General features: G+C 50.7%; 10 protein-coding genes across 10 annotated transcripts; 4 read left to right on the top strand and 6 right to left on the bottom strand.

Annotated features, from left to right (window-relative positions):
* The first annotated feature begins 92 nt into the window (after positions 1 to 92).
* Positions 93 to 2,469, top strand: CC77DRAFT_747740 (hypothetical protein). The gene is made up of 3 exons (XM_018533068.1): positions 93 to 375; positions 457 to 803; positions 851 to 2,469. Exons 1-3 carry the CDS (start codon positions 208 to 210, stop codon positions 2,139 to 2,141), a joined length of 1,806 nt encoding a protein of 601 aa, XP_018388221.1. The 5' UTR covers positions 93 to 207; the 3' UTR covers positions 2,142 to 2,469.
* On the top strand, positions 2,470 to 4,007 carry CC77DRAFT_747723 (hypothetical protein). Its single transcript, XM_018533066.1, has one exon. The coding sequence runs from the start codon at positions 2,798 to 2,800 to the stop codon at positions 3,905 to 3,907; it is 1,110 nt and encodes a 369-aa protein (XP_018388220.1). The 5' UTR covers positions 2,470 to 2,797; the 3' UTR covers positions 3,908 to 4,007.
* A 173-nt stretch (positions 4,008 to 4,180) lies between these two features.
* On the bottom strand, positions 4,181 to 4,779 carry CC77DRAFT_1048755 (hypothetical protein; the record flags this gene model as incomplete). Its single annotated transcript, XM_018527552.1, has 2 exons — positions 4,181 to 4,198; positions 4,234 to 4,779. 2 exons carry the CDS (start codon positions 4,777 to 4,779, stop codon positions 4,181 to 4,183), a joined length of 564 nt encoding a protein of 187 aa, XP_018388219.1.
* A 311-nt stretch (positions 4,780 to 5,090) lies between these two features.
* CC77DRAFT_959249 (MFS general substrate transporter) lies at positions 5,091 to 7,253 on the bottom strand. Its single transcript, XM_018535567.1, has 2 exons — positions 6,624 to 7,253; positions 5,091 to 6,540 (listed from the first exon to the last, which is right to left on the bottom strand). Exons 1-2 carry the CDS (start codon positions 6,782 to 6,784, stop codon positions 5,118 to 5,120), a joined length of 1,584 nt encoding a protein of 527 aa, XP_018388218.1. The 5' UTR covers positions 6,785 to 7,253; the 3' UTR covers positions 5,091 to 5,117.
* A 716-nt stretch (positions 7,254 to 7,969) lies between these two features.
* On the bottom strand, positions 7,970 to 10,496 carry CC77DRAFT_1059673 (hypothetical protein; the record flags this gene model as incomplete). The annotated part of the gene is made up of 2 exons (XM_018528267.1): positions 7,970 to 9,368; positions 9,418 to 10,496. The coding sequence occupies 2 exons, from the start codon at positions 10,494 to 10,496 to the stop codon at positions 7,970 to 7,972; spliced, it is 2,478 nt and encodes an 825-aa protein (XP_018388217.1).
* A 2,026-nt stretch (positions 10,497 to 12,522) lies between these two features.
* On the top strand, positions 12,523 to 14,424 carry CC77DRAFT_747562 (FAD binding domain-containing protein). Its single transcript, XM_018533065.1, has 2 exons — positions 12,523 to 14,184; positions 14,252 to 14,424. Exons 1-2 carry the CDS (start codon positions 12,819 to 12,821, stop codon positions 14,380 to 14,382), a joined length of 1,497 nt encoding a protein of 498 aa, XP_018388216.1. The 5' UTR covers positions 12,523 to 12,818; the 3' UTR covers positions 14,383 to 14,424.
* Positions 14,425 to 16,271: 1,847 nt separating this feature from the next.
* CC77DRAFT_1059671 (hypothetical protein) lies at positions 16,272 to 16,799 on the top strand (the record flags this gene model as incomplete). Its single annotated transcript, XM_018528266.1, has 2 exons — positions 16,272 to 16,509; positions 16,729 to 16,799. 2 exons carry the CDS (start codon positions 16,272 to 16,274, stop codon positions 16,797 to 16,799), a joined length of 309 nt encoding a protein of 102 aa, XP_018388215.1.
* Positions 16,800 to 17,438: 639 nt separating this feature from the next.
* Positions 17,439 to 20,092, bottom strand: CC77DRAFT_1039272 (glycoside hydrolase/deacetylase). Its single transcript, XM_018527152.1, has 2 exons — positions 19,806 to 20,092; positions 17,439 to 19,757 (listed from the first exon to the last, which is right to left on the bottom strand). The coding sequence occupies exons 1-2, from the start codon at positions 19,942 to 19,944 to the stop codon at positions 17,578 to 17,580; spliced, it is 2,319 nt and encodes a 772-aa protein (XP_018388214.1). The 5' UTR covers positions 19,945 to 20,092; the 3' UTR covers positions 17,439 to 17,577.
* Positions 20,093 to 22,204: 2,112 nt separating this feature from the next.
* CC77DRAFT_1018764 (DUF427-domain-containing protein) lies at positions 22,205 to 23,254 on the bottom strand. The gene is made up of 3 exons (XM_018524688.1): positions 23,128 to 23,254; positions 22,921 to 23,070; positions 22,205 to 22,867 (listed from the first exon to the last, which is right to left on the bottom strand). Exons 1-3 carry the CDS (start codon positions 23,142 to 23,144, stop codon positions 22,276 to 22,278), a joined length of 759 nt encoding a protein of 252 aa, XP_018388213.1. The 5' UTR covers positions 23,145 to 23,254; the 3' UTR covers positions 22,205 to 22,275.
* Positions 23,255 to 23,870: 616 nt separating this feature from the next.
* Positions 23,871 to 24,480, bottom strand: CC77DRAFT_1007268 (hypothetical protein; the record flags this gene model as incomplete). Its single annotated transcript, XM_018523469.1, has 2 exons — positions 23,871 to 24,176; positions 24,274 to 24,480. The coding sequence occupies 2 exons, from the start codon at positions 24,478 to 24,480 to the stop codon at positions 23,871 to 23,873; spliced, it is 513 nt and encodes a 170-aa protein (XP_018388212.1).
* Between the last annotated feature and the right edge of the window lie 2,013 nt (positions 24,481 to 26,493).

The raw sequence follows: 26,493 nt of genomic DNA, 5'->3' as shown, positions 1-26,493 counted from the left end.
TCCCGAAGGCAGCCGGACCAATGCGGCCGTTCGGTGGACGAAACGGAGATACGGAGGCTCTGCCAGCAAAAGTTCCGATGCGCTTCGCGAACACGACCGATGAGCGATGATGACAGCGGATGATACACCATGATGTTGCGAGTTCCACCATGAGAACGCGACCCAGTCTCTATTCGTATCACGCATGTGTTCCCTTCCTTTAGCCTCATGTCGGACTCAAAGCGCGCGCACCTCTCCGCCGACGCGCTGCTACCCAAAGATAGACCTATAACCGCTCCCCTTCATACATGGTTCACTTCGCCCGCGAGATCGCATAGCAACCTTGCGCAAGCGAAAGAGCTCCCGCTGCATCTGATTCAGCTGATCCTCACACATGTACGTTGCCCTGTGCATTCACATGCGACCAGTTTACATGCGACCACGGCCCCTAGGGAGCTATGCTGACAACCATGGAAGCTGGACGATGTCGGTGACCTTGCGCGCATCACGCGCACATCGCGTCTCTTCTATTACATGACGCTCCCGCGACTCTACGAGAAAGTTACGCTACGTTCATACGCCGACATACGATACGTCGATGGCAGACCGGAGGGATACGGCAATGGCAGCCCTTTTGCCATGGGACTCAACACACTGGTGTCGCGGAACTTCAGCGACTACATACAATCGTTTCGTGTCATAGGCGACTGGCGAGAACATGATGTCGACGACTATAAACAGGGTCGCGTGCCAGACAACAGCATGATACTGCAAATCGTCATGCGTGCCGCGCTTGACAAAATGAAGAATCTCAAGGCTTTTGCGTACGTCACGTGTCAGAGCCATATAGGACAGTTGCTGATGTGCATAGTTGGGAGCTGAGCACCCCTCCGTTGAGTACGGTATACCAAGGCATTACGACAAGAACATTGCTAGCGTCGCTCACCATTCGATGCCCGTCACGACGAACACCGCGACCGACTACCATTATACCTCCGCTTCCGAATTTGACCACGCTGGTTGTGTACGACATCGATCCACTATGCTATCCCGACGACATATCGCTGCTTCTAGCCGGTTCCAAGAAGCTCGAGAACCTGAAGCTACACTGGAGTCCGCGTATGCGGGCTGAAGGCGAAGAGTCAGTGAGCCTGCACTCGATGTTCGGTCGGTGCATCGCTGCGAGATATGCGATTTCCATTAAGCGCTTGGCCATATACAACGTATATACTCGATTCTCTGGCGACGACTTTCACAACGTTATGAATCACGACTGCCAAACAGAGATCACCGTGATCAATTCCATGGGCAGTTCCGACCCTATGACGGTTTTTGCTGACGATTCTTGGAGGGTACACAACAACCATCCGACGCCTCGTAACCTGAAGATGATACGCACCGATAACACGGACAAAGAGAGTGTTACCATGCTGGGGAAGTTCAAGGGTCTGGAGCGACTGTACATCGTGAATAATAGGCGAGGCAAGGAAGCATCTCCCAAGTCAAACAGCACAGCCGCGACGCCTACGACACCGTCCACTATGACGCCGGGCGTGAACTGCAATACCAGCGCAAGCAACACCCCTAACGGCATGACCCAGCAACGCTGCCGCAGCCTCGGAAGCGAGTTCCTTGCGGTCATTCAAACCAATCATAATAAGACCATCCGGCATCTGCTTCTTAACGAACGTTGGGTACTGTCTGATGATGCCCTCTTCAGACTTTGCCAGCTATGTCCTAACCTGGAGCAACTCGGTTTCGCTTGCGGTGTCCCACCCCTCGAGTCGTTACGCCAAGTCTTTACCCTAGTTCCTAAGCTATGGGCCGTCCGTTTCCTAGCCCGTCCAACTTACGACACAAACGACCCGATGGGAGACGATGAGGATCCCACGATGCACGCGTTTGCGTTTGCAACAGAATTTTGGCGACCGGAGTACAAGAACGTCAAGTACATTGGTTACGGCGATAATATTGTGTTCAAATTAGGCGGTGTCTATTTCCCTCCAAAGGGTAAAGAACCGGTGCCAAATGATAACGAGAAGAGCATGAATGCTAAAAGAGCTGGACCAAAAAGGAAAATCGATGTCTTGAGAAGGGAGGACGTAAAGGATATCGAGATTTGGGGTTTGGATACTACAGAGTTCGACCCAAAATTCCCCTGAGAGAATCAGCTGCATGGAACGCGAACTGCACATCTCGGACGTTGAAGCAAGCGCATTGGCTGCTTCACCCACCATCGGTTGGCCACTGGCTTCCACAAAACATCCCGCTAAATTCGGCTGTTAGAGACTCCAATGGCGTCTTCCAGAGAGTATTGCGACTTTTCTCGATTAGTAACGCGACGTAACGTTCACGGCGGTAGTTCGATCCTTTCGCTTCGATATTACATTTTTCAGAGCTAGACAGTGCTTACCGCAAGCAAGTCAACAGTGTGTATTAGTACAAAATGGTCGCCCGTGATGCGATGTGTACAGTACAGCATAAGAGGATACCATCAGGGCGTATTGGATGTCACAGGGCGATAGAGTTTTGTCTCTTCCAATCCTGATTCGATCATTTCTGCAATTCTCTACTCACAACACTGCTGGGTGTACATCATTGGTTCAACTGGTATAAGGCGCATTGGGGCCTAGTGATATGATGCTGATGCGTCCAAACGCTCTACAGACATTCTTAATGATTTCGTTGTCCCAAGTCAGAAGACTTTCCGATGCTGTTTGCTACGTGTCTCATCACATGATTCCTTTTCTTTCACTATCTTAAGTCTAGAACTTATCCTAGCGCCCATGCTTGTTGAGTCAGTTATTAATAACCCCCAATGTGTTGGCTTCGAGTTCTACTTTCGAGCGGGTCTTCTACCGACGCAGACGACGAGCGATCAGATACCTCTACGGTGCTATCCAGCGGCGAGATGGATCCTGATTCGATCTATGAAAACACAAACAATAAGTACATTTCACTACAGGAAGCAGGTAAGGGTACTAATGGACAAGTCACATTTTGCGCACGCAGGCCCTCTCTAGTCGCAAGCCCTCTTATGACGAATCTCACAGCGCAAGGCCCAGGCCTTGTAGCTATGAAGATAGCTAGTCGAGAAATGTTTCACGACAGGATAGCCATTGAGATCATTGCCCTGAGGCGCATACGCAGCTCTTTCGCCGCAGAGGATAACAAAACTACTGTAAAACACTTGCCTAACCTCATCGACTTTGACCCAATAGTAAACGGCGGGTCGCGCTGGCTAGCAGTTCATCCTATCCGTGGCTTCGACCTCGAGCGACTCCGGGTCGTAATTACCCATACAATAAAACCTTCTTCACCGAACTCTGTCACTTACAGCTTCTCCTTCCCTGCGATCCCGGAAGTGTTCGTATTACACATTGCGAAGCAGTTGACAGGAGCAGTCGGGTGGCTGCACGACATCGCCAACATCGCTCATAACGACGTCTTTGGCGGGAACGTTATGCTCGACTTGTCTAGCTGGGACAAGGGGCCCGATTTCACAATGCCTACTATTGTCTTGATTGATTTTAACCGTGCAAGCTTGAATACCAATGAAAAGGAGAAAGGTGCAGACCGTTCATTCGTGTACGAGCTTATACGCATGCTCGACAGTACTGGCAGAGCGTCATCACAAAGAGCCCATGAACTAGAAGACACCAGTACACCGAAGCGTTCGCACACCTGGTGGGACGTCTTCATCAGCTTTCTGAAGATCAACAACAGCCAGTATCTTCAAGAAAAGTCCTCGACTTTCACACGCTTCAAGGACCAATTCGGCACGGAAATTAATCGTCGATTGAAGGAAGTGACTGAAGACGAAGTGAGACAGGTGCAAGGGTTGCTCGATATGTTTGCGGAGAAGGAGGTTCGTTTTCCAAGTGAAGATAGGATTAGAGAGATATTAGAGCAGCGAGAGGATGGCTAGTCATTTGTTGTTGTTGTTCTACGAGAAAAAGAATCATCTATCCTGTCAAATGCAGAGCAGATTTCCAGCTCTCTAAGGATGTTTTTCCTACATTGTACAAGTTGCAAGACACATGGCGCACAAAGGGTTCTTCACACATCATTGAAAGAAGTCGTTGGAACAAGTAACTACCTCTGCTTTTGCTATCGCATCTGATCACGCTAGAAGGCCGCTCTCAGCGGTGTACGGAAGTTGATAAGATGAGGATGTGCACCGCGCTCGCACTTTTTAGACCTAGTACCAACACCCCGGCTGCAATCACGGCGATTATACCACTCTGGACAGACGCTAAGATCGTCTGCATCGTCCATATCAGAATCATCGTCTGTGAGCTCCGGGGTAGGGGGTGGTGTAGCCCTTGATGTAATGGGTAGGGTTGGCGTTCGGATATCGTGAGAAAGAAGCAGAAACTTCATATGTCCCTCATTGTTCCTGAGCGTTCTGTTGTCTAGTTTGAGCCTTTCGTTTCGTGCGTTGTTGGCGCCCCTCTCGATGCTGTTCTTTACTTTGACATCGTTAAGTTCCTTCTCGCGCCTCATGAGTTGTACCTCCGCGCTTAGCTTCGCATTCTCAATTCGTATAAGCTTATTCTCGAGCTCTTTCTTATCATTGCGAAGGGAAGCATTATCAGTCCGGAGATTGTTGTAGATCTCGTCTTCGTCAACCTGCTTACGGAGTTGCGTGTACTTTTTTTTGTACATCTTCTCTTCTGTATTTGCATGTTCAAGATCCATGATGTGGTCAAGACCAACAATCTCGTCTTCGTTGGTGACATAAGTATCCGATGGTGGGCCGAAGCGACCCTTGAACCAGGAGGAGACTTTGATAGCCATGTTGAATTATGGTTGTTATTAAGCTGTCTGTGCTATGTTTGACTAGTGCAGTATCTTTATGTGATCCAGACGTGAGACTGAGCTAAGGGATCAATGATGTTGACGAGGGGAAAATATGTTTGTTGCATATAGTCCGATTCCAACTAACTGTAGGGTTGTGACATGGCGTTGTGAACGGACAATGTCTTTCCGCTTGGGCGAAGATATAATCACACGACGCAATGTGACATACTCACATATGTATCGTTAGTGATACTGCTTCCGAACAAGCTTGAGCAAAAGTGACCGAAGAAATAGCCTTTCTTTCTAGCAATATATTCCATTATTATAGGGAAGATTTAGCTAAGATCCCCAACATTCTCGTTCTGCATTTTTGCGTTCTTTTCCTTCTCCAGGAAAATTTCCTGCTCAATTCGACTCTTTTTAACATCAACGAAGAAGAAAAGCCATGCGCAGCTGAACAGACTCAACGCGAACAAGAAATAGAACGGGCTACTGTTGTTGCCGGTATCATCGATAATGGCAGAGCTCACCAGTGGCCCAATAAAAGCGCTTGTTTTGCCGACGATGGAGAACAAGCTGAAGAAAAGAAATTCTTTGCCCCTTGGTGTGACCTCAGAGATCATGGTCTGCGAATAGCTGTACCATGGGCAGACAAGCAAGCCATAAAAGACTTGATATAGCCATACTTCCCATTTGTTGTGGAAGCCAAACTTTTGCGTCCAAATGCCAATCATGCCCCAGCCGTCAAGCAGAACAATACATATAGCGACAACCATGAACATGGTCTTGGTGGAGAGACCATAGTGTTTTTGGATCTGCCAAAAGGCGCCGATGCCAACTGCCTGTGCAGCGATACCGACAATGAGAAGGTAAGTAAGCTGAAGACTGTTGTACGCAACGATCTCATTTTGTAGGGTTCCGATGACTGTTACGGTTGTGTTAAGACTGTCGCCGAGGAGGAAGTAGCCGGCCAGATATGCCAAACTTTGTCTCAGTTGCCAGATTTGACGCATCGCGTAGCCGAGCTGTTTGAGACCTGCTAGTATTATGTTTGCGCGTCCTGGATCCTGACCGGGCCGCCTCTTCTCTAGGATAAACCAAGGAAGAGCGCACAAAATCCAAACGCCTGTTGCGAAGGCGATGAGCACTGAAAGACCCCAGTTATTATTCTCTGTGCTGTCATTGACTTTCAGACCGAACATGATGCCAACAATTACTGCCAGAATCAAGATTTCGAAGACCGACTGAACATAGAACGCTGTGTTAGAAAGCTCGTTTCGCTTCATCATATCCGCGAAATCATACTCCGAGCGAGTAATTGTTCCATCGGCGAACTGTTCGGCCTTCTCTCGTAGATCCTTGGTGTTCCTTGCCAAGCCAGGGAATGCAGCGGTCCAGAATGTGATTGTCGTTTGGTATGCGATGAGGCCCACAATGTATAGACCAACACCAGCATGCCACTTGTCTTCAGTATGAACTCCGAGCCAGCCAAACCCAATTCCAAAGGCGATGATGGACAGTCCTATGAGAATGTTGGGGCGCCATGTACCAAAATCTGCGAAAGAACCCAGGATGAGGAAAACAACAACCTGGATGGCGAAACTGATTCCGTTGGAGAGAAGCACGATCGAATTGATGTTTCGATCTCGACCCAAGAAATGCAGCACCTCAGAGTCTCCTGCCGCTTCGTACATAAGGTTCTGAAAAGCTGTAGGGCCGAAGTTGAAGAGCGTGAGGCCGTTGTCTCCGACGTAGTAGCTAGACGCGGGTTTCAATGTCAGCTATGGCACAGTTGACAGACTGCACTTCAAATGATTTTGTGCGCTGGAACATCAGCCTACCAGTAATACGACCATATCTCCCACTTCGATGTTTCGTAACGTTCGTCGAACTGGTCGGGTGCGACAGGGGTGTCGGTATCGACAGGTACACCAATAGCACCTTTGATGGGGTCTTCAGCTGGCGCGCTGAGAGGCGCAAGGCCAGGCTCGTTTGATGCCATATTTGAGCAATCGATTTGAGGCAACGACTAAAATGGCACGAGAAACTCAGCATCCAGCATTGCGCGACTCAAAGCTTTTATCAGCCAGGTAGTAGTCGCTTAGCGTGCCCTAGGGATTCGTCATGGTCGGAGATAACTTCCCAGCAATAGATGCAAAGAGGGTGCGCCTCGAGCCTAGGCCTCCAATGGTGCGAAAGGTCGGAGGGATCATGGTCGCGATGGATGTGCCGCGTGAATCAAAGTACCAATGATTGGGGAGATACCCGGATAAGATATGCAAGCTATAGCCAAGCGGAGCTTGGTGAAAGAATAATGTGGAGTGGAGCTAGAAAACCCTGAATGCGCGATAAACTAGGATATGTTTGGATTAGTGTTTTTGCGCCACTGGCGTAGTCCCCATCTCGCGGCCCCGCCCGAGTGCGCGAACTCCACACGCATATCGAGGTTTGACACAAGGGTTGTAACACAAACGCGGTGAGAGAAATAGCTTTTGGATCTTTGCTGACTCCACAAAAGAACGAGGAAAACTGTTCATCTCTCCAGGAGCGCTTGCCGTAGCCGAGGCCGTGACATCCGCAGTACCGCCGCTTGGCCTGCACCACTGGAGATGCTTATCGCTAGCACGTGACCGGGAACGGAGTCTTGGCCCGGCCTACAACGTTGCAAAGTCTCCAGAGTTGTATCCCCCATTCTACTTGAGAACGAGGTCACCCCACTGTCCGTACTGACTTCAAGGAAGTCCAGATCCGAGAGATGATTTCTGCGAATCAAGTGTGGTCATATACACCTAATCGACTAGGTAGTCAATAGCTTCGTTATTACGATCCTTGTTCTCTTTATCCATCTCTTCGCTATTTCATCGAGCACGTTCATCTCCACTTTGTAGCTCCATTGTCCAGCTAATAAGGTTCACTTCAATGTTTTTGTTTTGGTAGTCTTGGACTCGTGCTTGTAGCCCAGACAGCTCACAGCGGATGATTGGGTAGGGTAAACCAGTAATACTGGGTTATATTTCAAAAGTCGTGTATATCCTACTCTTGATCGCCGTAAGAGTAAGCAAGCGCGACGACTATCAGAAAGGACGATAAGAGAAGCCGAGCGCCCTGAGCTTCCTGGATCCCACCATATACAGCTGTAAGCCAACACATTCTAACCATACATCAGGGCAAATAGCTCTACAGCTTCCTATTTCTGCTGCCTCGTGATCGGCGCCGGCACCGCATCCGCCTTCTTTCCAACCCGTTGAGGCCGCTTACCTGCCTTGGTTTGGTCAACCAGTCGACTGTTATCTCGATATCGCTCGTCGCCCTCATGGACGTTTGGACATCTGTTGCCCTTGTCACAAGTGCCAGCAGCAAAGTTGAAGCACTTCTGCCGCACACAGTCAAGGCCTTCTGCAGCACAGTTCGAGCATGGTTCACCTTCATCACACTCGTTCTCCCACCAGTGACGGTAACAGTTTACACACGGAACACTGGTTGGCTCAGAGGGACCTGGAGTCCGTCCACGCGAGCGTCCATCGGGTGCGGGTATAGAGCGAGAAGAAGCCCGAGTCGTGCGTCCTGAAACTGAAGGCTGTCGTGTATCGTTCATGTAATTGTTAGGCTCATTCGTGGTGTTGGACTCGTAAGACAGGCCCCTCTCATTACCCATCTGTAATTGAGAAGGATCGACAGTGTAGTACTGAAAGTTGCGTTGCTGGGGTTGTCGGTGATCGATTTCCTGCAAGTCTGGCGTCGCGTTCGAAGGAAGGGTCGGAGTGTAGGCCCTCGAGATATGAGTTCGCATGGCAGGCTCGCCCCCAGCAGAAAACCAATCATCTCCATAGTATGTCTCTCCCATAAGAGAGGCTCCGCCATTGAAAGCAGTAATGGCCTGCGTGTCCTTGATGGTGGGAGCATGTCGCCTACTCGCCTCCTGGTTCATGCTTGGAGGTTGCCCGTCGAATGACATTGAGCGCTTCGAAGGGACTTGCATGGTGCGAGGCTGGGGCGGTGGCATCATAGAGGCTGAACCATAAGGCTGCCTAGGTTGCATGTGATGCTGCATTGACTCTGAGTTCTGTGCTTGGGCTTGTGTCTGAGATTGTTGGCGCATCCGTCGCGACTGATGTGTCTCGAAGTCTTGTGCCTTAAACAAGCCTGAGCTTCCAGGCTGGTTAATCGATTGCTGATTATATCCCGTTTGTTGCGAGAGACGAGGAGATGCATACGTCGGGTCGGGGCCATATGAACCGGATGTAGGCGACTGACGGCTCGCATCGTTCGAAGCTATCTGTTGAAAGAGTTGCTGCCCTTGCTGAGGTGACATCATGTTCAGTAGTTGCTGAGGAGACGATTTGCCGTTCTGCTGCTGTGAGAGGCGTTTCGTGGGCGTCATCCGAGCCGCTGAGCCATTTGAGTGCTGCGACGACTGTCGCCTGTGGATGTTGTTCGGTGTCTGAGCCTGTGCCCGAACGTGTGCGCCACCCATCATGGCATCATCGTTCGTATCCACCGCTAGTCCTGGGCTTATAGCGTTAGTATCGGAGAGGAGGGAAGCCGAGCGTGTATGTTGAAAATCCGGCGTGGTGATACCGGCAGCGCTGTCTATGTCAGTTATGGTTACACTCTTGTATGTAGTACCTAGCTCACCCAAAGGAATCAAGCCTCCTACGCTTGCTGGGCTTGAACATCTCTTGTGGCGAGACTTCCTGGGCGTGTTTAGTAGGCCTCTGATGACTGTGTTGAATAGCATTCGGTGCTGCCGCCAGGCGTTGCCCATGCCATTCGATCTGCTTAGTGGCGGCGGACAGTTTCGATTTCAATGCTGCTATGTCATCCTTGTAGCGTTGCTCCGTCACGCGCCATTTTTCCATTTGTGTCTTTAGGTACTGCTGCACCTGCGCCTGCATCTGCATCTGACGGTTCTTGATGGCTGTTTCGAATTGTTCTTTCATACTCGTCTTCATCGCGTCGATACTACCTTGTGTTTTCGTTGCAGCTTCCTTGTTCGCTTCATCTCTGGCAGTCGCGATATGAGCCTCGATTTGCTCCTTGGCGAGCGCGTTAGGCTCGGCTTTCGATTTCGACTTCTCTGTGTCAAGCTCTTGTCGTAAGTCCGTGATAAGCTTTTTCAAATCGTTCAGCATCTTGTCGGAAACGTCCTTCTCGCCTTTAAGCTGGGCGATGGTCTTATTCAAATCGCTGACAATCTTGTTCAGTGCCTTTTTGTCTTGCTCACCTGCAACAAAGCCAGCTTCAAATATATCTATCTGCTTAGTGAGCTGCTCTGTGAGCTCTTTCGCCCAAACTCCCGCCGCCTTGTCCTCATTCAGGCGAGAGATTTCGGCTTGCAAACCTTGGAAGACGCTCTTGGAGCCAACTAGGTAGTCTGCGCGCTCCTTCTTCTCCTTTGCTAGCACTAGCCTAAGATGTCTTGTCTCGTTGTTGGCGTGTAGCATCTCTGTATACCTTTTTTGGGCGCGCGCTGCCGCTGCGTTCGTCTCGAATTTGGCATCTACAGCAAGCTGTTCGGCGGTGGTGACTCGTTTCGTAAGGCGCTCCTCTGCTGATTCGAGCGCGGCAATGCGCCTCTTAAGGGCAATGTTCTCATCGGCCAATGATACCTGCGGCGATGCAGCCTCTTGAGGAATTTCTGGCATCGGAACTGATGGCTTCGCGGGTATGGCGCTCGAGATAGTATCCTGCGAGGAGCTATCTATGGGGGACATGACTGTAGGGGCGCTGTGGGTATGTGGAAATTGGTATGGAATAATGATGCGCGACCAATGTGCGGCAGAATGATGTGCAATGTTTGCGATGATATCGCAAGATAGTGATTTGGCGAGTAGACAAGGTGCGATATGTAGCGGTGATGGAAATGCGAGTAGAGGTAGGAACGATTGCAGCCTTGGCGCTAGTCTCAATATTATAGTCGAATTCGCAGTGAATATGGAGTCGGGCGCGTCGGGTGAAGGTGAAGACAGTTAGAACGCTAAGATAGGGCTGCGGGGTTCAATGTCATGCGTAGATGTCCCTGGGTCGCGAAATAATCCGATGTGCCTTCTGAGTTGCCGGCAGTGCTATTAGGGTTCGTCGTTGCGAGCGGAAGCGATAAGTCGGAAGTCTGGTTGAGATGTCGTAGGCAACGGTGGGTAGAGGCGGCATGCGGCCCTCGAAATTGCAATAGGCGGATAGCAGTAAGCTCTGTCTCTCCAACTTATGGTAAAAGCTACGGTAGAAATCCTAATTCGGGGGATCGATTGAGGAAGCCACCGGTGGTGGTGCGTAAAGCAAATTTGTCTTGGTGAAGGCGTCGCAAAACAGCTAACTGGAGGCAGGCCTGCAAAAGCTTGCCGCATGATTTTAGACTTACGGAGACGATATCGCCATACACGTAGTTCTGCTGTCTCTTGGACATTGACTTGAACATACAGTAAAGTGATGGTCGCCAATGGATGCCAAAAGAAAATCTGGAGGTCAGTTTGAATCGGGCTTTCCTAGGCTGGCTGTGCATTGTCCTTGACACGATACTCCAAATCGTCGAGTCATCCGAGAACGACGGTGTACGCCGAGTTACACACAGTATTGATGGGGAAAAAGAATGATGAATAGACGGACATGATGAAGGCCTGAAAAGATCGTATCTATCTCGCGTACACAGCGCTGTGCGATGAAAAGATGTCTGTATGAATTGGATCATACTTACTATTCCTGGAGAGACTCGCAGCATTTCGACAGACGCTCGAAGCATGAATTGTGCGGGAAGACATCGTCTTTACACAGCCATGTCTCCGTTCTAGATTCCTAGCCCACCATCAGGAACATGTGTGTAATGTTCTCACATTCAACGCATTCTAAGCATCCATCGGTCATGGTCAGCCCGCGCATGATAGATACGAACAGAAAGCTCCGGTCGGGTCATATCCTTGCGCTGGGCTGACCTACAACGCGCCAACCTGGAGGCGTACGCAGCTTGTATTGCAGTATTGTGTATATCCAAGATTAAGGCAGAACAAGTTCGCATCGCATCCTTATTCGTTTTGGACGTACGAGGGGTCGTTGGTCATTTGTGAAATCTTTGAGGGAGTCTCGCAGGTGAGGATAGTACACAACTTTGGAATTATTGGTATCGTACATAGTGAAGAGCCATGATTATGAGGCGACAAGAGCAAAATGACACAGCGAGGTCAAAGAGTGGATACGATGCCTAATGCAACAGAGGAGTTTGAGAAGAGAAGGCAGGAAGACACGCGTGTAGCGAACGCGACGATGTGACGAAACAAGGTTTGCCGATCTGTTTGCTACCCCACAAATGCGCGTCATCTCTGCGAAACACTCCGCGATTGGCAGAACTGGGCCCCCTGCCACTCTTGACATCCATTTCATTCTTCATGCGTACCTTCATGACCGGTCACCTCGCTCAACCTTTACAGAAAGCGTGCTTACTAGATTCCGGTTATTACTGCACCGAATTGAAGCTTCGTGCATCGCAACCTACCGATAACGCCAACTCAAATCACACGTCAGAATGGGGAAGATATACCTTCTGAGCGCACTGCATTGACAGCTAGGCCACCGGGTGTGAGGATGTATGATATAGCCTTGCCAACAGATTGAACGCCAGCCGAGTATTACGCGCAAGAACAGCTCACATGTTTCAGATCATGAGAGATCAGGGTAGGAACCACAACCAATCGTGGTTGACTATACGTGTGGACGAAGTTCCGTCCGACGTTATGGAGAAGATCCATTCATCAAGACTATTTTATTTCAGCTTCTTGCCAAAGCGGACGGCGCTGCTAGCCTAAACACTAACTGAGCGTCGGTGTCAGCCATTCGCCATGTCTCTACTTTGCTGACGGCTGCCTTGTTGGTAAGCTTACGCCCCAAACCGCATCGACGCGCTCTGGACTGTTCAAGACCAGAATATCTAGATTACTGCTCGGCGTTTGCGTACCATTAGATTCGATGGTATAAGTATGCATCTTGCATCTTCATCTGGTCGTCGTCTTATCTAATCGCAACCATATTCGACCTCACACCATCTCAAGATGGCAGCCAAACGCTCGATCAACGAAGCAGATGTCGCAGAGCTTCGAGGCTTGCTCAAAGATACTGACGCACAGTTGGTGACATCGAAGGAAACTGAAGCATACACGAAATCTGTACGACGCTGGTCAAAGGCCGCCGAGAAACCCGCGGGAGCATGTCTCATCCCAAAATCTGCAGAAGCAATTTCTATTACGCTAAAATATGCATCGGAACAGGATCTAGATATTGCTGTGAAGGGAGGCGGCCACTCTACTGCTGGCGCGTCGTCAACGGACGGTGGACTACTCATCGATCTAAATACGCACATGCGAACCACTGAGGTCGATGTTGAGGGAAAGACCATCAAAGTTGGTGGAGGTGCGGTATGGGGTGATGTTGACGAAGCTCTCGCACCCTATGGCCTTGCAACGGTTGGCGGCACTGTCTCGGATACTGGCGTCGGTGGTCTCACATTTGGTGGCGGCTATGGCTGGCTCACAGTCAAACACGGCCTGGTTGTTGACAATCTCATTTCTTGCACTGTCGTCTTGGCGGACGGCAGCATTGTCAAAGCCTCTAATGACGAGTACCAAGACCTTTTCTGGGCTCTGCGTGGTGCAGGACAGAACTTTGGCGTCGGCGTCGAATTCGAATTCCGTACCCACGAAACAGGAGACCTGTGGGCCGGCTTCATGATGTTTGCGCCAACACCGGACATCATCAAGAAGGCTGTAGAAGCTTGCAATGATATTTTCACACCTGATGCAGATGGCAACTCAAAGGCGACTGGCAAAGCTGCGAGTGCTTTCGGCTTCGTCAGGCCTCCACCTGCTGACGGCCAGGTCTTGTTTTTCGTTGCAGCGTTGTACCATGGATCTGAAGAAGACGGCAAAGAGCTTTTCAAGGATGTCGTCGCACTCGAGCCTCTGATGAGCACCATGGCAACGATGCCCTACGCCAAGGCGAACAAATTGATGGACCTTCCTATCGGCGCACGTGTCTCAATCAAAGGCGCTGGTTTTGAGCTTCCGGTTCGAGGCGACTTCGTTGTGTCTGTTATGGAAGCGTATGCCAAGTTTACTGACGAGACACCCGATGCGATGGGTTCCCAGATCATGTGGGAGCTGGTTGATCCAGCCAAGCTTGTTGCAGTCACCAACTCTGACACCGCCTTCGCGAACCGAGGACGACATTTCAATGTAGCTGTTGCACCGTTGTGGTGGGACGAGAAGAATGACCCAAAGTGTAGGCAGTGGTCAAGAGACGTGGCGCTGTTGTTCAAGAAGGAACTCCAGCGTAGCGGCGCGGAGACAAGCGAGAACAAGGACGGGTGGATTGGAAAGAGAGGCAGTCATGGAGCGACGATGGTGTATGGTAACTATGATCGTAAGTATCTGCTACAGTTTATTTTTCTATATTCATCGCTCTTAAGAGATATGCTGACATCAGACAGAATATGAAGAGAAGTCTAGGGACGTCTTTGGTAACAACTACGAGCGCTTGCAAGAGTTGAAGGCCAAGTATGACCCACAGAACATGTTCAACAAGCTCTTTGCTGTTGTGCCGAGAGCTTCGACGCCATAAGTCAATTGGTTATCAGTGCTATCGATAGTCTACTGTCTACTGCAACATCAGATTGGCTTGGTCAATGGAAAGATTGAATGCCCTCATGTATTCCTTAAGCTCACTGCGTAACACATAGTTCGCAATGTCTGTGCTAGATGAATTACTTCAACTTCGTGCTGCCACCAATTGCCCCTATATTGTTCTATCCATTGCTGTTGTACAATTTATGATCAACGATTTGGTCACCCCTCCTCCTGCCCGCTTCCTTTCTCAAACACGGTGGCTGTCCGAAAAAGCTTCTAGAGGTGGTCACCTAAGTAACACAATACAAAGAAGGCACTCGTAAGCATAGCCGTGACCGTTGACACAGGTCGTCTTCCCAGTCCCGAGAACATCGTTTTTACTGCTTTGTTGGTTTTCCTTCTACCTGCGAGAATATGCGACGTGGTAGCTCTCTTCGCCCAAGCCGCCGCAGTACATCTATCATGCTTTTGTCTCCGTCCTCTTTCTCAAGCTTTTGCGCAGCTAAAAGCAGTAGCGCTTTCAAAGTGAAGTTCGCATCATTACCAGCGCAGTGAAGTCTGCTATGTGGGCAGTTCAGTTTTCTCAATAGATCACGCAAAGGCCCTGCCCAGCAGCCAAACACCTCATTAGCAACATGGAGAGTGTTCATGAATGCCATGTGGTTGTCGGAAAACTGAAAGCCCAGTGCTTGCAAGACGAGAAGGTCATTCATTATCCCATGGCCCACAAAGGCTACCTTTCGCTCCGGAGGAACAAGAGATCGAATACAGTTCACTAGCTTTGACAGCGAAGCGCTGTTAGTCTTTCCGAACCAGTATCTATCCGAAGCTTTTGTAACGTAGGCTCTTGTACCTGTAACAAACAGGTGGGTTCTCAAGAGCTTGTCGAGTTGCCGTTGCTTGATATTCTTTGTGTCAAGAATGGCGATACCTGCTTGACAGTTTGTTTCGACAGTACATGCGCCCTTCATGGCTTGTGTGTTCTCGAAGTCGAGAGCAATGAGAACGATATCCGACAGACTCGATTTCGTAGCCTTTGGGTTGCCAGAGTTGAAGATCTCGTGTAATTGTTGAAGACTATTCTTTGCAGCCTTGGGTATCTCAGAGCGGACTGTCTTTGATGAGAAATAGTTCTCCAATGGACTAGCAAACCAATATTGTTAGCTTGGATATACTTAAGATCAAGCATACACCATCTAGCTGATGACTAGGGCAACTCACGAGCTAGTGGGCAGCTTTGGTGATGCTCTAGCTAAAGCAGCTCGACTATTTGGTGTGATGATTCCTGATCCACACCATTTCTTTGCGATAAGAGAAAAAGGGCGCGTTTTCGGAGGCATTACAAGGAGTTGACCGTGTATCTGCGGAGTTCTGGAGCCTGTCTACTTGTCAGTCCTATATCTCCCTGACAAACAAAGAAGTTTGTCTCTCGGGAAACACTACGTGGAATCAGAACATGGTAAAAGTCTTTGCCTAGATCAGCATCACCCTCCCTGGACTTCAAGACAAGGTTATTCTGCGCCTCGTCAAATGTCTGGAGTAGCTCGGAAAATGCACACACGCCCCTTCCGGATGCTCCTTCACTCGCATACCCAGGTCACGCCTGCGAGCAAACAAACAAACAAATAAACAGTCCCGCGCCTGCCGATTAAGATCAGAGAACCTTGCCTCGCTACACCGCAAGCACAGTCTGCACACCCAACTTCTCTCGCTCTTCTCTGCCACCTCGTCTTTTGGCTCAATTGCTGAAGTACCACAACCGCTCTTGCCAGCAACGAGTTGCCCGCCGCTGCTCAGACCCCGTCCAAAACTCCATGTACCTCTTCCATTAGCACTCCATTCGGAAGCGATCGCTAATATCAACACCAAGCTTCACGATTCACGATGTCTCTCCCCAACAACGCAGACGATCCAGTCGCTCGCCTCGAAGCGGAACTCGCCCAAGAGAAAGCCGCTCATTCCCGCACAGCAAAGGCGCTCCAGTCTATCATCTACCTTCACGACAATCAAGCTGTTACTATCAGCTCTCAGATTGGCATTATCAGGGCGCAGATCCAGAGGCACCCTGAGGATATCGACATTATCCAGAAAGAGGCCAAGGAGGCAGAGGACGAGCGTCAGCGTAAGAAAGCTGAGGCAATTTCAAAAGGAGTCAGAATGTAGGGCGCAGAATGTGTGCACGATAGCCTTTCTGGACGGCAATTCGGATCATCTTATGGAGCAGATGTGACGACCTGATCAAGAATTCGGAGTACAACCAGAGAAATGAACTGAGTCGAATGCAGCGACATGAATATGAATCGTGATGAAGATGCATCGAAATGTGCTGATTGCAGAACAGAGAGTGAAAGTTTAAGCATCGGCATCTATCAGAGCCGCAGTTCCGCGAAACACGCACGCAGGGGTCTTTGATGAAGATTGACGTCACTGCTTCATCGACCTTGCGTCTTTGTGCGAGCCCCTGTACATAGCTAGTTCCGTGAATCACTAGAGTTCTCGCTTTCTCGCCTAACGGCCATGCTCATTCAAGTGATACAGCCTTACCGACATCGGCCGGACCGCTGCGGTCCATCATGTAAATGGCGTCATAATCTGACACAATCATGTTTTGTCGGCGCTGTGATAGATTAGGTTCGGAGTGTAGATCACTGAAACTTACCTTTAGTTACCCCAAAACATTCCTAAGGTACAGGTCTTCCAAGCACTGTCGTCTAGAGAGTGGCCCAGACATACCACGATCATCTCCAGGACGCTTGGAGACTGGCCGATACACCAGCGAGATTACCTACTATGTGTTATAGCGCCGTTGGGTTCCGGAGGTCTGCAAAACATGTCCGTGGGTGAGGTAGGTAAGCTTAGGATGGTGTGGAGCTTATCGGCCCTCAGCGAGCTCACTCTCTTCCCAAGATGCTTGGGACCTTTAGCTCGAAACCGTCAGCTTACGCACAGTGATGAAACCAGCAATCTCAACTGCAGTGGGGAAGCGGCAACTATGTTGGTATATCGGTGGAACAACGGGGTCACAAGGCACTGGCAATCGGGAGACGAAATCATTCTCAACGATGTAATTACGATTAACAGACTATGCTAAACGCATCTCAACTCTACATGCAACAATGCCCTCATCTCCGGGTATCATTCCCCTATAAACACCTCAACACCACTCCAACTTTCACTAAAGATTGTTAATCTATAGAGGAGGAGCGTTAGGGTCCATCATGCACTGGTCGACACGCATAAGCTGCTTGCCGGTGGCCTTAGCAATCTGGATGAACTCCCTAAGGTAGCTGACAGTGCTGGGGTAGAGGTAGTGGAGAACCACAAGGTTACCACCCTTGTCAACGTCACGCTGGAAAGCGACCTTCTGCTGCTCAGGGGTGTCGGTCTCAGCCCACAACCAGTCCTCTACATCAACGCTCCAGTTGACAATGCTGGCAGTGTTGCCAACAGCCTTTGTGAGACGCGAACGCATACGGGCACCCTCAGTACCGAAGGGAGGACGGAAGTAAGTGGAGGTGTAGCCGTTGAACTGAGACTTCATGGCCTTGACGTCCTCGTTGTACTCCCAGTCGATGGATGCGTAGTCGGGAAGACCCTCCATCTTGGGGTGAGTGAAGGAGTGGAGAGCGAGCTGGTGACCGGCGGCCATCATCTCCTTGTAGACGTTGGTCAAGTTGGTGGAGGCGTCGAGAAGGGGAGCACCGACGGTGAAGAAGGTGACCTTGACGTCTTCCTCGCGGATGATCTTGAGAACCTCCTGGGCAAGGTCGGGTTGACCGTCATCGATGGCGAAAGCGAAGGAGTTGGGGCGCTTGCAGGCGAAAACAAGGTTACCAGTCTCATCCTTCTTGGGGATCGTGGTGCCAGCGGGAACCGAGGAGACGATCTCAATGACGGAGAGAGTGACGGACTCAGTCGTGTGGAAACCCTTGAGCGCGAAACCAACGACGCGAGAGAGCTCAATGTTGAAGTGGTTGATCGGGATGTAGATGTGTCCGTTCTTGGCGTAGCGGCTGGCCTCAGCAGAATCCCAGGTCTCAGGGTAAGGAGCAATCTCAGCCTTGCACTGGCTGTTGTGCTGCTGGAAAGCAACGGTGAAGGCAGTGGTACCGGTGTAGGCGATGTGGAGGTAAGATCCCTTGTACTTGGTGAAATCGGAACATCCAGCGGATACCTGGGTGTAGAAAGCGTAGTCGGCATCGGGAGAGGTGATAGTGAGCTTGTTGCTGGCGTACTTGAGAGTCATGCCCTCGTCACCACCGTGCCAGTTACCCATAGCGTTAGTGTTGGCGTTGGCGAACTTGTCAATCACAAGAGCAGTAGCTGACGGGTTGCTGGGAGCAGGGACGGTGGCACTGGCGCCAGGGTCAGCGGAGGTGGGAGGAACGACGTATTCTCCGGAGTTGCCACAGTAGAAAGCCATGGGGCCGAAGGAAGTGGTACCAGAGAAGCCAGAGAAGAGGATGGTGGTAAGCTTCTCGGTGTTGAGGCCAGCGAACTTGCTGAAGGGAATGGTGTACAGCTTCTCAGTGCCATCGAAAGTCCAGCCAAGGTCAGTGGAAGACGCATAGGTAGACTTGGGGTTAGTAGCGTCGCAGCTGTCCGAGGAGTCGAGCTGAAGGGCCAAAGTGGCGCCCTTGGGAGCCTTGATGCGAAGGGAGATTCCGGTGTACTTGTTCTTCTTCGCGTCGACGCAAGGGAACTGGCTGTAGAAGTATGAGTCGGCCTTGGGAACAAACTCCACACGGTTGGTAGCAGGCTTTCCAACAGTGATGGAAGTCATGGAAGCATCATCGGAGGTAGGGTAGCCCATGGCGTTGTAGTACAAGAAAGTCAAACGAGATTGAGAAATCCAGTCGTCGATCAACAAAGGAGAGCAAGATCCGGGGGCAGCGGAAGCTGTGGGGGTCGCGACAGTCGACATGGTGCTGCGGGCCGAGGTGGTGGTAGCTCCCTTGGTGGCGGAGACAGAGGTACTGCCACCTGCACTGCTACCGCAACCAAAGGCGATGTTGCTCATCTGCCATGTGGCGGTGGTTGAAGAGAATCCAGCCCATACGAAACCAGTAACGGCATTGGCATTGGCACCGGAGAACTGGGAAAGAGGGATGTTGATGGTCTGGGTGTTACCAGTCAATCCAGTGATCGAAACGTACTTGGAAGTGTACGTAGTAGCCGAGCAGCTGGTCTTGGTCTGGATCTCAAGAGTGGCAGAGCCACCGGCGGGTCCCTTCATCTGGAAGCTGACGGAGTTGTATCCATTGGTGCTAGCTGCCTGGCAAGGGAAAGTCTCGTAGAAGTAAGATCCCGCCTTGGGCTTGAAAGAGAGGACACCGGCGCTGGCGGAGATGGAGCTCATGGATCCATCATCTGGGTTGGATTAGCCATGTTCTGGTGAGAGGCATACATAAGACTTACCGCTAGTCCATTCGCCCAAGCTGTTCTGGTTAGAGGACTGCTTGGAGAAGTCATCGATCTTGAGGGGTGCGCTGCAGGCTGCGTTCACAGTCTGGCTGGCAAGTCCGGCCACGAGGCCTATTAGAGTAGTAATACGCATGTTAAACGTAGTAAAGCGAGTGTGGTGCAAAAGCGAATGTACAGAAGTCTATGACCTCCAAAACTGATGAGTCTCGACACCCCGCGAGTTGACGATAGGGCGATGAGTGACAGGCGATAACTCGTGGAGATCCTCCCATGTGCAGAGGTCCTCCCTAGATATATCTTCCGCTCCGACACAGCGGCGCCAGGCATGACACGGGCGAGATTAGTTTAGCGGCCTCGGCGTGCACGTCTTCGCGCGACAGCCCTGTCGCTTGGGAAGCCACACGGTCTATTTCGGTTTGCCAGACTCTGGGCATTGGCAGATCACCGGAGCGCTTGAACTGCATGAGGGATAGGCTTGCTTACTGTTCGGCTCGGGGAGCGGCTAGGGCAAGGCAACCCCTGAGCGCGATGCATCGTTTTCTGGGCGTTTGTGGAGCACGGCATCCGCATGGTACGTTTCCCACAAGCTACTTGAGCTAGGTGGTATCAGTGGATATACTTTGTTACCACCCGTCAACGGTGCGACTTTCGTTTCCGCGATCAGTGATCTCAGACCCGAGTATCGCCGTTATGATATCGATGGACGACGAAGCATGATTTCGTGATTTTTCCACGCAATGAATGTACTTGGGGCTCGGCTGAAACGACCAAGTATACTGCAATTCTACTCAACGCCTCTGGCTCAGTTTGACAATAGGCATCCTACAAGATACGAGCTTCAATACTTGGCCTCGCGAAGAGTGCGAAGGCGTACTTGGCCATTGGCTATGCCGAGCGTGCCGTGCAAACTACAACAGCGGGGTTGCGTGAGGAGAGTTTGCTGGTGGCTGCAGGAACCGAGAGACGGCGTACGCCCCAGAAGAAAAAGGAATCAGGTCCCAACGCACACCACCAGCCTTGCCACTGCCGCAGCCCGTCAAACTACAGCCTCGGGTTTCCCGGCGCAGTCTATCGGAAAGAAGAAGAAACTCGAGATGAGGTGTCAGTTGCGCAGTTCTAGACCATGACGCAGCCGAAGTAGTCCACGCTGCCAGTCGTCGAAATATGGTTGGTTTTTCTGGTGGTGTTGTATGCAGCAGTGAAAGTCGCATGACATGAGAGCAGATGGCCTGAGGCCGCATATACGGTATGAAGTGGGACAGCGCACAGTTTTTTTCCTGTTGTGGTGACATGCACCGGCGATGCTGGTAGGATGGGATTCATGCGGCTTACTGCGAGTCGGGTTCATGCGCGACGCGGGCACAGCGGAGATTGACGGCCTACACCAACCTTGGAAGAAAAGCAGTCGAACCCCAGCCATGTTCATCCAGCAGGATCACATTGTCGCAACACAGCATCCGTATTACATGTCAACATAAAAATCTGTTACTGGCAGCTGCCGCTGGGATCCGTACCTAGTTACTGCTGATGACCCTGTGGCGTTATAGATGCAATCTCCCCCTCCGTCCCCCTGCCAAGACGTCGCGCTTTCAGGCCGCCACGGATTGTTTCGTGTTTACCAGACACACCTCAAAGTAGCTAGCATCAACTGACAGCGAGCGATATATCGGGATCACGCTAGGGTGCGTCTTGGCTTTACATGACTAGTGTTTGCTTTTCTGGCGGAGAGGCTATTGCGCGCTTCTCAGACCGGTCCATCCTGCGAGCCCCAACTGTCCCGAATCTTCGTCTCGATTTCTATTCTATGGTACATTAGGTCACTGCTTCCCTAGCAATATAGATTTGTGTATCAATGACGATGGCACCTCCGGAAGCTATCCCACGACCTCAGATTACTCAACAGAAGTCGCAATGACCATCAGCATCCCTAATGCAGGTCGACCGAGAGCCGCCGCCGTCCGGTCCGCCATGTCTTTCACACACACCATGCGCGTCAACGGCTTTATATCCTTCACGCGCATTCCTGGTAGATTGGCCGAGCAAGAGAAGAGTTGATAGTGTTTGATCTGGGCCGAGGCGGACTATGACAAAGGACCGAATCAACAGTACAGTGTATACAGCATCGCAGCATGTAGCTGCACCACTCCGACCCCCGCAAGGGGCACTAAAGCCTATACTTCCTCATAGAATATGGACGAATGTCTTCCAACATGAGATTCCCTACAGTTCAGCACCGCAGAACTTGGAGTCTATATGTTCCAGTCACCGTTGTACGATCGGCCGCGCTCTGTGGTAGACAGACGGTAACAAGCGCGAAGTAGAGTTCAGAGACCTCGTTCATAACACCGAGCTTACAAGTTTGCACCAGGGTGTGATACGTTGTTCTAACCATAAGGATCAAAGCATGATGAGATTTGACTATGCGCCTAGATTGAAGATCTTAACAGCCAGTACAGAGCCACGACTACGACGTCTCCTTCACGCCATCGACATAAACTTCAACCAGCTCGTTGTAAAAGCACATGTATCCGGCAATCGGAGCACTCTCCGAAGTCGGATATCGATAGTACCATACCAGATCCCTGTACAATTTCCCACCAATATTGACGTTGTAGTACTCCGCGCGTCCCTTGTACGGACAGAGCGTTACTGTATTGCTGGGTGTGAGATATTCCCAGTTCACGCTCGTGGGCGGCAGATAATGCCTCGTCCTTAGAGTGGTCTCCAAAAGGAATAGAGGACTTGAACTTTCCGCGAGTGTAACACCATCGATGGCTACTCTGACATTACGAGAAGAAGGCAGGATGTCGATGCGCTTGTAGGGGTCTTTGGGATGGCCATATATCTCCATGTCTTCTTCAAACCACTGATCGACAGCTCTGAAGTCGACTTTCACAAGATCTTTCAGTTTGCCGGTGTTGAAAATCAGAATCCGGTTGCTGTCGCGGTTACCGACCGTCAGAACCCCAAGGTCTGCGCCTCCATTCGTTCCATCAATGGCAGAGCCACGCAATAGCTTAGCGTTGGAAGTGAAGCTCGATATCGGTACGTAGTATCTTGAGTATGGTCAGTGTCATGAGGGCCCTCCAAGGAGTTCATCAATAAGTACTGTGGGTAGCGCAGTTCCAATTCCCAGACATGATGCGCATTGAGTGTATCGAATGCATATTTTCCATTGAAAAGACCTCGCACACGACGTGCTGTGTGTTCTATCTTGCAAGGTCCATCTCGAACAAGTTTCTGTGCTAGTCTCACGAGACTGCTTTCGTTAGCTGATTGTTCCTAGATGAGATAGATAAGCAAGTGAAGACGCAACTCGCTAGTGCTCGCCATTTTGATTGGTTTCGACTTGGCCTGAACTAATGATCGATATTGGGATGGTTCTATCTTAGAAAGTGGTAGGAAAGATATCATGAGCACATGCGGAGGTCTGGTGTGATGATGTAGGCTACTGTGCCGGAAGCGGGGCCGCGCGGATGGGAAGGAATAGCCGGATGCTTACCAACCTCACCAAGACATCAATTTACCTAGGTACCTCATGCACTAGTCACAGTCTTCCGGTCAGCGACATACATACAGCTTTATTCGTCATCTTCGGATTTAAGAGTCCTAGCTGTCTATACTGAGCTGAGTCTGGAGGCTCTCAGCGCCATCATTCCGCAAAGTGTTCCTTCCCAAATCCATCCCGTCATGCCACACTGAGCTCTTAGAACTCATCCACTGGACGACAACTCAGCGTGGCAGTCTAAGAAAAGCTCGTTGCTTCGCAAGGCGCCATAGGACATCCACAAAATCTACTTTAGCTCTTTGATCTCCGTTCCAGTCTTAGCGCCCTTGATATGATCATCCATGTGAACGCATTCACAGTCGTCGCGACAGTGAGCGCGAAGCGTGTAGTACTATCCACATTTGCGACGAACACATTCGCGTTCCAACTTGCAAGAGCCGCAGGGATAACTGTTGTCACAAGGCAGGCCCTGCTGACGGCAGCTGTCGCATTTAAGCACGGAAACGATCGAGTGGGAAGTCATACTAAATTGTTAGTTGGCTTATACAACATCATACGAGCAAAGCAACGTACGAAGTGGTAGTGATGGCACTGCTCGAATTGACAGTGGCCAGTCTTGCCTCCAATGCGGACATGATGACATCTTGTTGACGTGCTTCCGCCCGGGCACCGGCAAGAGCAGCCTCAAGCCTAACGACGTCCGCCTCGAGTTCGCGTACGCGCTGCTCGTGCCTTTCGAACTGCTCAACGTAGCTGTCAGGGCGCGCGCTTTCGCTACGCAGCTGCTCCTCAGTCTGGAGTCGGTCGAGGTACTCGTTATCAGCGGTGAGCCGAACCTGAGAAAGCTGTTCTCGCAGCTGATCAGTGTTGAGAATAGCACTACAAGATTAGTGACAGGCCTGTGGCATCAACTGTCAGACACGGGCACTTGTCTCCTTCCATGGTAGTGCTCACCGATGAGGGCGAGTCGGCGATGAAGCTGCTGAGCGTGTTGCCACGAGCTGGCTCCCACTTCTGACCATCTTGATCCTCCTCGTAGTCGTCGCGACAACCTTGACGTGCTGAGCAAGATCGTGTTGGCGGTATCGACAGTGAGTGTCGCGGCGAGGCAAATTGGCCGCGAGGTGTGCGCGAAGGCGAGTCGAACTTGGATCTAGTCATAGCGAGCTTGGGCAGCGTGGAAAGAATTGAAGCTGCGACAATGGGTGTGAGAGAGGGAGACAGATTCTTGACGCAAGGCTGCCAAACAGAATGGGCCCGGGCGCCACCAGCTCAACATATATCCTGGCTCCTGCGGTGTGTCACCGCCAGGGACAAGATCTAGCGGACTACACTTGGCTACTGATGCTTAGTGTAAGGGCAAGGTCGTTGCCACTATTCTTCCCGGAAAACTGAAGCGTTTCCGCCATTTCAGCTCTTTGAGAGGATGTTCAGGCGTCCACGAGCCCCTCGAGATGCGATTTTTTGTACGCCAGGACAGGTTCATGGGCTTCATTATGCATATTCGAATGTAATAGAAGCCACCAGATAGCTCCGAGGAATCATTTCGAGATGTCTTATAATGTGAAGGCGATACAACAGAGGCGTCAAGATCAGTGCAGCTCAACTGTTCAACATGATTGACTGTTACTGACACAGCTTTAGTAAACATCACTGTTCAATACTCAAAGCGAGCAACTAAGTGCCATGTCGTATCCTATTACAGACTCGGAGGCTATGTATCACGTATCAGACAAGAAGCAATCATCTTCCTCAAGCCTTTCTATAAGGGAAAGGTACTCAATGAAAATGTCCCGTATTCACGATGCATGCTTGTCTGACACCAAGCTGCACGTGTACGGCGGTGTCTAAGTCAGTGTGCCTGTTACTCGCTTGCGTGGTCGCAACCATCGCCTGCGTGGACCGGACACATCAGCATTGCCACCAAGCCACCAGACGTTGAGTACGTTATCCAGATAACACAAACAATCGCAGGTCGAACGAACTGTACTGCATGCGAGAAGGCATCGTGAAGGCTGTCAGACCAACATCGAGACATCTCTGGCAGGACGTACCAAGAAGGTAGTTCCTCACACCAACCCCCGGCGCGTCGATGTCCAACCAAAAGAACCAAGTAGGGCAGTTGAATTGGCATCGAAGGAGTCATCCCTAAGAGTTCGGAGAAACCCTTGAGTGATCCCAAAGCTGGTTGGTTGCGGAAAAGCTAGTGACAGTTGAAGGGAAGAAGAGCAAGTTGGAGGGACAGGCCAAGTTGATATAGGTTCCCAGTGCCGCTAGGAGCTTGGCGCAATAACAAACACGTAACGTCAATTCCCTGGCTAATCGCCGGTATTGGTGACGGCGAGGTGAAGGAGGATTCTAAGAACGGAAAGCAGAAGACGAAATTGGATACTTTAAGCCGCTCCGAATATCTAGCTCACGTAAACAACGCCGCTTTCGCGTATGAGCCCACACTTATTCTGCCAAGCGACCTACCTTCACTGCCATACCCTGCGCGAAAACTACACCTGAACAGCACTCCCAACATGCCCACCGACCCAAAGATGCAGGGCAACAAGCGGAAATACCCGAGTCTCATCTTGCATAGTGGAGAAGATGGTGAGAGATGTATACATCAGGCTGCGTTATTTGATCAGCGAACATAATGGCAGGTGTTCGCGAAGATACCCAGGGCGTGCAGTTGGTAGCGGGGTTTTGGGTCATATGCAGTCGCACAGGGGCATTTCTCAGATGCCTCAGCGTTAACGACGCCGGGGCGACGGAATGTAGCATCAGTTGATAGGTACATCAAATGAAAATGACTACCTCTAGTAACTCAACGTACTACATTCAAGCGACGAATCTTGCATTGACTCAGAATACTATTCCAAACTCATTCCACCATATAGTTTGATTCCACCCCTGAACCATAGCAACACCTCCTTGTCCACGACAAATATTGCCTTTCTTGACTTGCTCCGACTGAATCTCGTAAATCTGGCGACCCACACCCCAACCCCAAAGACACATTTCTCGCGTGATGGGCGCAAATCCAAGAACTTCGAATGTTGGCTGGAGAGCAAATCCAGGCTTGTTCTTGTCCGGGTTGGGCACCATGAATGTGTACGGGGCGCGGAGAGGCGGCATGACCAGAGGATTCTTGGATCGATGACGGGTTTGGGGAGCATAGGGGGA

This window comes from Alternaria alternata (assembly GCF_001642055.1).
Source record: "Alternaria alternata strain SRC1lrK2f unplaced genomic scaffold CC77scaffold_6, whole genome shotgun sequence".
Taxonomy (NCBI): domain Eukaryota; kingdom Fungi; phylum Ascomycota; class Dothideomycetes; order Pleosporales; family Pleosporaceae; genus Alternaria; species Alternaria alternata.
This window is presented reverse-complemented; position numbering and strand designations above follow the sequence as displayed.